The 11,433-nt window shown below is 45.0% G+C and overlaps 1 protein-coding gene across 5 annotated transcripts in view; it reads left to right on the top strand.

The window, feature by feature from the left end:
• The first annotated feature begins 7,064 nt into the window (after window positions 1-7,064).
• The window catches only part of actn1 (actinin, alpha 1), a 53,178-nt gene continuing 48,809 nt past the window's right edge, over window positions 7,065-11,433 (top strand). For 2 of the 5 annotated variants that reach the window (XM_030443753.1, XM_030443749.1), the window contains exon 1: window positions 7,066-7,506. In XM_030443753.1, coding sequence (XP_030299613.1) covers window positions 7,402-7,506 — 105 coding nt within the window. In that variant the 5' untranslated portion in view covers window positions 7,066-7,401. Of the gene's footprint in view, window positions 7,507-11,433 lie in introns of all 5 variants that reach the window. The other 3 variants (XM_030443752.1, XM_030443751.1, XM_030443750.1) reach the window with 2 other exon arrangements.

The following is an 11,433-nucleotide window of genomic DNA, read 5'->3' as shown; positions in this document are numbered from 1 at the left end:
CTTCTTCCTGACGCTTCTCTTATTCTTGCTTGAGGTTGATTGTTTGAAATATTCACCTCTTCTGACACACCTCTGTGTGAAATGAATCTAAAAACAAGTTATTTAACTGGAGATATTGGTTCCCCTGCTTACAACGGCGAACCGAGTTGCCGTGACAACGCAGCCTCAATGCTCCCCGTGAGAGCAATCTGGCCGTGACCCTGAGCAACCAATGTCGTTCAGAGTAGATCATTTCATTGACTGAACCAAAAGCTATCTTTGCCTTCATTAAAAAGAGTAGTTAAATCTGTTATTAGCAGTCTGCCACTCTGAATAAAACATGACTGTGTACATCACCGAGGACTGAAAGAGTGATTCAGACATCACAAAGAGTTTATGTCAAACAACAAGAACTGCATTTTGTGTGGATGGATGCTAAAGAGAGAGCGTTCTAGTACCAAAGTCTCTCTGCCACTCTGATATGTGTTTAATTTAAGCTTACACCAGATCTGTTTAGTAGCTTATCACATATCACACGGTCTTTTTGCTCAGCTTAATGAAATCATAGATTCCATCTTTCTCAGTTCCTCAATGGGTAATTTCTATATTTAAACCTGGACTCTATTTTCACATATTAAATCATTAATAGGCACAAAAATGTTTGGAGTCTGTCCAGTAGATAGCCTGGAGCCAAGAAACAGGCTGTCGTGTCCACTAAAAGATCAGATTGTTATTCCAAGTAACTGACAACATTATTAAAGAGTTTGCAACAAAGAATATTTCCATATTAGTTTAACCAGTACAAACGCTTTATGTTGATCTCTTAAAAGGCACCAGACTCCATTGACAAAAACACTGATTTTACCCTGCAGAACAAGAGGCTTCTTGTAACGTCAGATTTTTATCAGCAGTGGTGTTTGTGTAATGGTGTGTTCGACACCAGGGAGGCAAGTTTGACCGCAGTGTCACTTGCACAAAGGTTACACAGGCCAGATTACTTTACTGAAAGATGGCAGAAGGCGTGTGTGTGTCTGTGTGTCCGTGTTTGAATTCAGGTCAACTCTCACTATTCTCAGCACTCACCAGAGACTCTGTTTCTCTCTTTTCTATTCCCCCTCTCCTCTCTTTAACTTAACGTTCCCCTCCAGCTCCAGTCACCATCACAAAAGATAAACGCGCGGCAGTGAAGGTCACTTCTGCAGATCGCTGCTGCAGGCAGGTTGATAAAAAGAGTAAAGATAAATCCACTTTTTAATCCCAAAAGTTAAAAAGTAGTCGGACTCTCCTCTCGTCTGTGAAACAGCAGCTGAGCAGCGGCTAAATCGTCCCGCTCTGCTAATTCCTCCCCGCAAAACACTAAGCGAACGTCTTGTGTTTTGATGGAGAGACTCCTGGTGGCAGTAAATACACATTGTGCCTGACACATCTGTTACATAGCATATAGTCAGTTAGACACCAAAACATGTCAAAACCACCTTTAAATGACTTCTTTTCAATATTGGCTTGAACGTGAGTGGACGCAAAAACATCCCAAGAAAAATGGGAATTCGAGAATCTACAATTTCATGACCACGAGACGAACTCCTGCTGAGGGAAGATCAAATGTTATGATTTGAGATAGTTATTTCAAACAGTTTCCAGGTTAAGAACTTTCTCTTTCAGCTGTAATTAAAGACAGTTAAGTGGTCTAAACGTAGTCTTTATAACTTAAAAAAAAAAAAAAAAACCCCAAAGCATGTATCTAAGCTGTGAAACTCTCCGGTTTTGATGCCTACTTCTGGAATGTGCTCGCTGTAATTTCACACTCTTTCAGGGAGCTCACAGGTAGACATCAAAGGTACCAAAAGACCCAAAGAATCTGAAGGCAGGATATCGACTCGTCCTGAGGTGAATAACCATAAAAGGATGAGTATCTGTTCAGCACATAATTTCACCACACCCACTTAAATTCCCGTACTGTGTCATGATTGTCCGTGAAACACATGATGTCATTGCTTTTCCGAGGAAGCAGCCATGCCAGTTGTCTCCTGCCTGAACGACTGCACTCCTCTGCCAGACAAAGCAGGCGACCAGAGGGGCATACCAGTGTGGTTGTTGGGGGGGCGGGGGGGGAAGATTATAAAAGAAAACACGCCGCACGGCAGCGCTGCCTCACGAGCCGGCGGTGGGGTGGTAGTCTGAGGGCAGGGCAGACGTGTAGTTAAAGGGGTTATCGAGTTGTTTGTACTGCTCTCTTGTCAAAATAATTTCCTCGACTCTCAGAACTTCTCAGTGTGGCCGACACTTATCTGCAGGAAGTAGACACCCTTCATTTAACCTCCATGCTTCCCCCGGGACGTGTATTCAAATAGGGATCACGTATGCTTTGAGGGTGTTTACACAGACTGGAGTGTGCCTGCCGGGCTGCGAATGGCTTAATGATTAATTACAGGCTACAGATGCAGGGAGCTTTTTCTCACACCTAACAATACAGTTTTATCAAATCATCAGAATGATGTCAGCAGTTGAGTTTTACGAAATCCCCGAAAGAATTCAGTCAGACTGTTACTAAACACTTTGTTGAAGTGTGTCTGGCTGGTCTCATTAGAAGATATCTGAACCAGTAAGTGAACTTACAATGGCCTTTTTTTTTTATCTGTATTTGTTCAGGAAGGTTAACTGGCTATGTGTGCACTTTTGCAGCAACGCCCTCCTTCATAGGTCACATTCACAACCGGGAGGAGCCCCAGTTCAACCACAGCCTTTGAGGAGTTCTACAAGAGCGAGCATGGCTTGCGTCAAACGCACCATATTGGTTTGGGAGGGGAAGCGCTTACTTTTTTTTCGGTTTCTTAACGGCCATGGAAACTTTTTTCTTCTTCTTCTTCTTTCAATCAGCTTCTTAATATTAGTGTAGTACTCCTATGTGATCACAGGGCTGTGTCTATTTTTACATGACAGATTTCAGTTTTTGGCTTTGGGTTTGTGATGGGCCGGGCGAGACTGAGAGGTGATGACAGTTTTAATCCTGCACCTATCATTAATTAAAAACATCTGATTGAAACACAGACTGTATAAAACATGGATGTCGTCTTTGCGACGTCACATATACGTGTCCGAAGAGCCATTGCAAATAGAGCCTGACCGATACTTGATTTGTGCGGCTGATGTCGATATTAAGGAGTCTAATATCGATGGTAATCAACAAAATGAGACAGATATGTAACAGAATCAGGATATTCTGCAGTTCAACAAGAAACATTATCGATTAAAGGTGCAATATGTAAGAATTGGCCATCTGTGGAGTCTATAGTTAAAGGAAATATGTGGCAGTATCACCAGAGTAACTACAACAGCTGCTTACTCTAGCTGCCATTAGCTAGTTAGCTCAGTTAGCCGTGCAGCTAGCGGTTTAGACTCGGAGCTTGGGGACCAAGGGGAGAGTTAGCGTTTACATTGGCTATAAACTCACTTCTTTCCAACTCCACATCTCCAGATATTTGGACTGAAGCTGATTCATGTGATGTTTTTATTTTTTCATACTTAATGTGTCACCTTTCACCTTTAAGATCCGAAACCGAGCTTTCAGAAGCTTAAAGTCAGCTACTGTATCTGACCCCTGAGCTTCCAGTCGGATCCAGCCTCATTCCACTGCTGCTTAATGTCCCCAGAAAGAGCAGACGTCTCCTTTTAGATTGAGTCCTGACATTCTTTATCCCGGGCCTACAGTAACGCTCGCTTTGATCCCAGATGGTGTTTTGGATCAAGTTGTTTGACCACAAACCCAAACACATGTACAGCTCTACAGGATTATCATGGCTGTTGCGCTGCATCCCATACATGGTTCAGCTTTAACGGCAAGGACGGCTATTTAAGAATTCCCCTCCCTGCATGACTGGAATACCTTGGGAACTTGCCAGAGACCAGACAGAGCCAAATGCACCGGCTCTTCACATGACCTGTGAGCCTCGGAAAGCGGGCCCGGGCTCCTCCGCACCGCTGGCTCTTCACGGGATATTCTGGGATTCTGCTGAATAGCATGATGTTGACGTCAAGTAGCCGGAGCGGGCGAAACGTCTCCAAGTCCGGCCCAAACCAAACTGCGCAGTCTGGAGTGTGCCACCAGAATAATTATACACATTTCAGCGGTTAATTATAATGGGTTAATTGATGCGTTTAATAAGCCATCATTTGCTGTGTTGAGAGGAAGAGCCTCTTTTGTCAGCCGGCCAATTAGAGTTCCTGTTGCTGCTCTGCGGCCTGGACTGCTTTTTATTCTCAGTGTGGTGTACTGGCTGTGGGTTTAAATGACATAATGATAGAGATGAACGATAGAGAAACTCATTAGCAAATTAAAAAAGTAATAATTAAAAGCCTTTTTAGACACACCAGCGGCATTGCTCGAGGGATGACTGTGTTACTTGGTCCTTAACTTTGGCCCAGACTGAAATATCTCAGCAACTTTTGGAAGAATGTTTTTGTTTTCCACAGGATGAAGCAAGTCGACTTTGGTGATCTGGCAGGTTAACTTTTGGGGCTCAAAGTGAAACGTCGTGTGGATGGATTGCCATGAATTCTGGTGCAGATACTCATGTTTCCCTCTGGATGAATCATAATACTTTTGCATACTACATAGAGCTACATGCCACTTTAGCTTTGCCATCATTAGATCAAACTGGAAACCATCTGCTGATGGGATCACACAGACCAACGACAACTCAGTGGCTGTTACCTCAAAACTACATCAGCACTCAGTACTCTTTAGGTTGGACCAGACCCATCTTCAAACTCATGGACCTTCATTCTGATCTCGACTATGCACCTTTAAATTTTGGCGACCATGCTGACAAATCTGTATACAGACAGAAAGAGCACCGTCAGCCAAAGTAACATCAATGATAGCTAGCTAGAGCGGATGGACGTGATTGGAGCAATACTACAAGTGGCCACTAGGCAAAATTGGAAACAATGCTTAGCGAGGCTTCCTGTCCAGGTCTATTAAACTATACATTTAGCGGGCCAGGGGTGTAAAGTGTTGGACCCTTTTATACTTCCTTCCTCCCTCGTTCTGGCCACCTCGCTCGGACCACACCTATTGTCAAACTACACCTTCATTTAGCTCTCAGCGACACACCTGAAATGATTTCTGACTGCATCTTTAAACGGTTGTGACACTATTCACTGACAAAACATTACCAGCCAACACGGTTGTGGTGGGTGAATGTTTAATTCATGTTTTTGTTTATGACCAAATAACTTAAAACTAGATACGCTCCCATTATTCGCAGTTCTACTCGGGTGTTTACCGCTAATCTATAGACCAATAACTAATTGATTAATGGAGGAAATAATCAACCTATTAATCAACAATGATGACAATAACGACAACCTGCAGCCTTTAATATTTGAAGAGATGGATAATTGATAAAGGATTATGCATTAACATGAATAAGCAGCATTGCATCCTATAGAACATTTTAGCCTGTTAGTTTCCTTTGGTAATTTAAATGTGATCTTAATGAATCACTTTGTTTTTAAAATGACAGTGGGATAATTAGCTGATGAAAAAGTGTCTAATTATCAGCAGACTGCATCGCCAACCAGCTGCAGTCAGCTACTTTTGGTTCTGGTTTATCCCTGACTCTCATCACCAGCACCAGGCTGCCTCTGCTCCACACAGGAGCTGCAGACTGCTTCCTCCACCCGGGGACCAGCAGTGAGCTGGCAGCCGGCTCTCCGGCCGTGACATCACTTTCCCAAACATTTACCGTTGGAAGTTTGTCCATATATGGAAGAGAGCTCCACTTTCTCCTCCTGTCAGGGCTATCCCGTGTCGGCATCTTTCCTGCTCTCTGTGCTCTCTGTGCATGTGTGTGTGACTGTGAATGTGTGTGTGTGTGTGTGTGACAGGGAGAGGGAGAGGAGAGGGAGTCACTTTACCTTACAAGGCAGACAGACCTGGCCTGAGTTTCACATGTTTACAGGAGGAGCTGCGTCGTGACTCACCTCTCTTTTCTCAATGAATGCAAGTGCACTGCAGACTGCACAGTGCAGGGTACAGTGGGCTGCCTGACAATGGTGCAAGAAGTCCAGATCCTTCATGCTGCTTGAGTGAAAGTACTGTGAAAAGTACTCCACTACATGAACAAGTCCTGCATGCAAAACCTGTCAACACTGGGAAAAAGTCTCTGGCAGTGTTCACCATCACGTATCATGTGTTTGGATAACGGTGACATCATGTTGTACGCTGTGATGGAGCGTAACCACCTCTGGATTTATGTCTTGTTTTCGTTTCATGTTTTGCAGAATACGAAACTTGATCCATCTTTCCATCATCATGTGGTCGACTAGACAATGACTGAATTTTCATTTTTGGATGTACTGATCCTTTAAAGTGATGAACACATGTATAACAGACAACGATTATAATCCAGTAATAGGCCTTTAGTACAAATCATTCTGAAGTGGTCCACTCTGCATCATGACTGCTTTTACTTTTGGTACTTTAAGTATATATTGGTGAAAATACTTTGGTACTTTTGTACTTTATTTTCACACTGTGGTGAAGCTGAATACCTCCACCTCCACTTCTGGCAACACCACAGTGAAAATGTACTCAATCACAATTTAAGGATACAATACTGCCTGCTACTTTTCACCCCACAACGTTTCATTTACATCTTTAGGCATTCACAAATATCGACTGGGAGTATAAAGCAGCAATACTCGAGTAAAGTAAAAGTATCCAAAGATTTTTTACTTAAGTACAGAACTTGAGTAAATGCACTTAGTTACATTCCACCACTGAGAATGAATATAAGTCTCCAGCTTTAGTTACACCTTGTGGAGTAACGCGTTACACTCCTCGTACTCTGATTACAGCCCCAGGCAGTCGCACAGTCAGACGCTCGGATCAACCTATGTAGTCAACCTCGGGTATTAAGCCTCCGCGCTGACAGGGGGAATCCACCAATCCGCTTCGAGGAGGCGGGCCTTGCGCTCCCGGAGGCCTCCAATCAGATCCCTCGGTCGGCTATCGATTCAATTTGTCTGAGGCAAAGTTTTTTGCGTCTGTCTTCCGTCGCCACTGGACCTGCCTACTGCCTGCCTGCCTGCCTGCCGCTGCGTGCTCCTGCTGGGCAGAAACCAGAGCAGATAGAGAGAGAAAAGAGGCAGAGTTGGAGGGCTGAAAGAGAGAGAGAGAGAGAGAGAGAGAGAGAGAGAGAGAGAGAGAGAGACACGCACAGAGAGAGAGAGAGAGAGAGAGAGAGAGAGAGAGAGAGAAGCCGGGGGTGGACCGTTAATTTCATCCACACACCGTCTTGAATGCGTGGCGGAGACTAGACCGAGCTGTGAGACATCATCACCTCGCCGAGGACCGGGGGACACACGAGAGAAGCGTCTGAAAAGATATATATATATATAAAGCTGTATAGATACGATATGGATCAGGATCAGTATGATGGAGACGGAAACTACATGCCCCAGGAGGATGACTGGGATCGGGATCTGCTCCTGGATCCTGCATGGGAGAAGCAGCAGAGAAAGGTGAGACTGACTTCCTTCTAGCTCCGGTGGAAAGGTGCGGAAGTGGTGCTGCTGCTGCCTGGTGATGACGGCGATCGTAACGAAAGCTGATTTGTCTTCTGATTATTAGTAAAACCATCACGCTTGAGTTATGGCGACTTCTTTGGCAGCAGATCGAGACAGAACCGGCAGCTGTTGAGTTGAATTATAAGACTTATGATGATCGCGTTGGTATATCACCTGAGCGGCGTTTTTTTTTTTTTCTTTAATCTTCATTTTTTTTTTTTTTTTTTTTCCGCTCCCAAACTTTTTTTCTCGCCTTCCAGATCTGGCAACACACTTTACTTGAGCGTATCCTGCATGGCGTTATGTATTAGATGAAGGAGCAGGAGGAGGCCCAGCCATTATTATTTATTTTTTTGCAGCAAGAAGAGGGGGAGAGGTGGAGGAGGAGGAGGGGAGTGTAAAGGGGGAAGAAAAACAATTAAAAACTGGACGGGGCGCGCACCTTTCCCAGCGCAACAGATGTCAGCCATGCGCTTGACTGCATATGGTGTGTGACTGGCCCCTCCTGTCATCTGGCTTATGATGCGACGTGGATTAGGCCATGCTTAAAACAACCGGGGGATGGAGTGTGTGTGTTTGAGTGCGTGTGTGTGTGTGTGTGTGGAGTGGGGGGGGGGGGGGGGTAAGCCCACCGTTTCGCGTCCCCTCCATGACGCCGACTTTTACGCACGGGTTCTGCTCCGACTTTCAGAGCCGATACACATTTTTTTTTTTTGGCTTGTTTTCTAAGTTTGTTTGTTGAAGTCAGTTTATTAATCACACGTCTGTATGGATTACCGCTCCGCCATACGAGCTCCGCAACCTCTCCGTGCGCGCCGAGACGTCCGTATATCGCCTTAACGAGCTCAGATCGTCCACACGCGTCTCACAGCTGCTGCTCCCCTCTCCAGCCATGAGTATGAATGGCCTGTGTTTCGAGAAGGGGTGTTAACTTCTCTTCCACCGCTCCCCGCGCTCGTCCCTCCGCTTTGAAAACGGGGAAGAAAAAGCACTGTGGAATCTGAGTAAGCGCTGTGGTTTGGGCTGGGCTTGCATGGGAGCGAGCGTGCCCAAAAATGGTAATAATCGGCCCCTCTCGCTGCCGCTGGAAAACTTTTTCCCCCCCCAAGTTTCTTTCTTTCTCGCTCTGCCGTCGCTCTCCAGGCTTCTGGCTTCCTGGATTATGTCATCCTCTACAGGCTGCTACCGGTCGAATTAGAGGAAATAAAGGGGCGAGGTATGCAGTGGGGTTGATGTCAGGTGTGAACACAAGTCAGCAGAGGACACATCCCCTGCTGCTGCTGCTGCTGCCTTCCTGCCTTTAATTATGGAAAACTGTCTTGCCCAATAAAAGAGAAAGTTTGCACCTGACAGTTTAGTCTTATTACATGTCTCCCCCTCCCTCACCACCACCACAACCCCGTCATGGTGAAATACTTTCCCTCTGATGACCCAGACGTTTCTGGGCCCTGCGTGACCCTCATTGATCTCATCATCCTCCTGCAGAGAGCGGGGGATGTTTTATTCATGTCTTGCTCTCCGCACAGAGCCGTGATAAGTGGTTATGTTGGGATCGGGCTACACACAATTACAGGCTGAATGGGATGACAGCGTGCACCTCTGTCCTCCAGTCTAGTTTACAGTCACACACACACAAAACTCCCTCCAGGCCTCAGCAATCAGCCCCGCTGCTGCTGCTGATGAAGAGATAATGTAGAAGCCTCTGGTGTTTGGCTGATTGTTTCTCATCAAGCAAATGGCTATTACGCTTTGTGAGAAGTTTAAAATTCTGGCCCGTTTTGGTGTTTTAAACGAATCAACCAACATGTCGGAGGATCTTGGAGGTGCTTCCTGAGTCTTTAAGATGGATGTTTGGTTCATTTAAAACAAGGTGCAGGCGCTGAAAAAGTGTGCCGTCAGACCCGGAAATGTGACTTTTGGTTAAATGCCTAGAATTAGGTCTTAAAACGACAACAAACAAGATATTCTCCTGTTTTGCTCTGTGACATTAAAATAGCGGGGACCTGAACGCCTCACGCCGAACATGGAGACTCGTACACACTAAAGTATTCTAACTTCAGCTTTCCGACTTGAAGATGGATCAGTTTGTTGCAAAGTGTGTAAACTGTAGTGTAGTAAGACCCTTGTAGCGGTGATGTTGAAGTCATGTGACCGTGATGAACTTTGTTTATAGCTCTCATCAGCTGATGTTTGCTTTTTACTTATGGCGGTTTCATTGATGCTTCAGAAATCATAGAGGCTCTGTTCATCAGGGAAGACGATTGTGCATAAAACTGTGTTCGCCACAGATTTTCTGCAATCATCCAAATCCAACTGACAAATCCTACAGGCTGTCTGTGGAGGGAACCAGGGCGATGCTAACTTCCAGGTTAGCGTACGAAAATACGTATATAAAGAGCCAAAAACATCAAGAAAAACAGGAAGGGTACAGAAAGTTGTATCCACATGCATGTAACTGGAATACAATCGCTCACAATTGTTTAGTTTTCTTCTCAGTGTGTTGTTTTGCTTCTCGATAGCCTGAAGACCTTTCACATGTTTGTCAAGAAGTGATGAGTGAACAGCAAATATTTAATCACCGCAGTGATCCTGCTCGGCTCCCAGAGACAGAAACAATTGTTAAAGCTGAAGATCTGGAACTAGAAATATAAAAGCAGAGAAGAAGTTGCGCAGGTTTGGAACTTTTTCTTTGACTCTATTTTGCAATAGACCAGCCCGGCATGTCAGAGATTGCTTAAAATATTTTGAGTCCAGGTGCAAGTCTTAACCTGACCCCCTGACTGTGAGGGCGCTGGGATCCTCTTATCTCGGAATCTTAATGTCTCGGCAGACCCAGGTGTCTCAGGTACGCTGCGCCAGATGTGACTTAAAGCCACAGCACCCACATATTTCCAGTGAAACAACACAAGAGTTTATGTGTTTTAACAAACAAGCAGAACCAAACACACGTCATCAGTTTTTCGGGCTCTTTCCTGTTGTTTTCATAGCTGGAAGGTGGAGCTCAGGTGTTAACTGCCGCAGCTAATTTGTCAAGGTTTTCCCTTATAAGGATATGAGCTGCTTCGATCAGGCCCTGCCTGTAAAAACCTCCCGCCTCCTGCCTCCCACTTCCCCATCTCCCACACCCCAAACCTCTGTGCTCACACCCACATTCCCCTGCTCCGACTCTACAAGCCAGGTCACAGATGAGATCAACTGATTCCCTGACTTGTTCACTATTTTGCCAAAAAAACTTTTATCTCATTTTGTGGCTTTGCGTCTCAGATTCTTCAGCGCTGACAGATGTGGACCACTCAACAAAAATGTTAATTATGACACATTTGGCGCGTCTCTTCAGCATGATCTGATCTGGTATTTCCGTGTTGGTGTTGTTGTTTCAGGACCATGACTGTATAGACAAATAGACAAATCAGTAGTTTTGTAGCGTCATAGCTTTGCGACTCGGGATTTTTGTTGCCTAAACCGGACCAAGTATCTCCACTCCCTAAACCTAACTGAGTACCTTTGTCCCCTAAACCTGACAAAACTGAAAAGAATCGTAAAACAGTCCTGCTCTCAACCCCTTCAGCTATGACTGCCTGCTCCAGATACTATCTTTGTTGCTTCTTGTTAAGTTGACATGATGGTCCTGGAGCAACATGCATCATGACGCTTTAGGAACAACAACAACAACAACAACAACAACAACAAGGGGATATCGGATACACATCTCTCCATATGACCTACTGACTGAATTAATGGATTTTCCTTTGTGGAGTGTAATCAGCAGCAGCAGCAGCAGCAGCAGTGTGTTGGTCAACACATTTTGACGAATCGTGACGTAAGACTTAATTAGTCGCCCCTGCAGGCCAGTAGGCTGTGTGAGAACTTGTCTCTATGCGT

Source organism: Sparus aurata, chromosome 16 (assembly GCF_900880675.1).
Source record: "Sparus aurata chromosome 16, fSpaAur1.1, whole genome shotgun sequence".
Lineage (NCBI taxonomy): Eukaryota > Metazoa > Chordata > Actinopteri > Spariformes > Sparidae > Sparus > Sparus aurata.
Note: the sequence above shows the minus strand (reverse complement) of the source record. Positions and strands in the feature narration are given on the sequence as shown.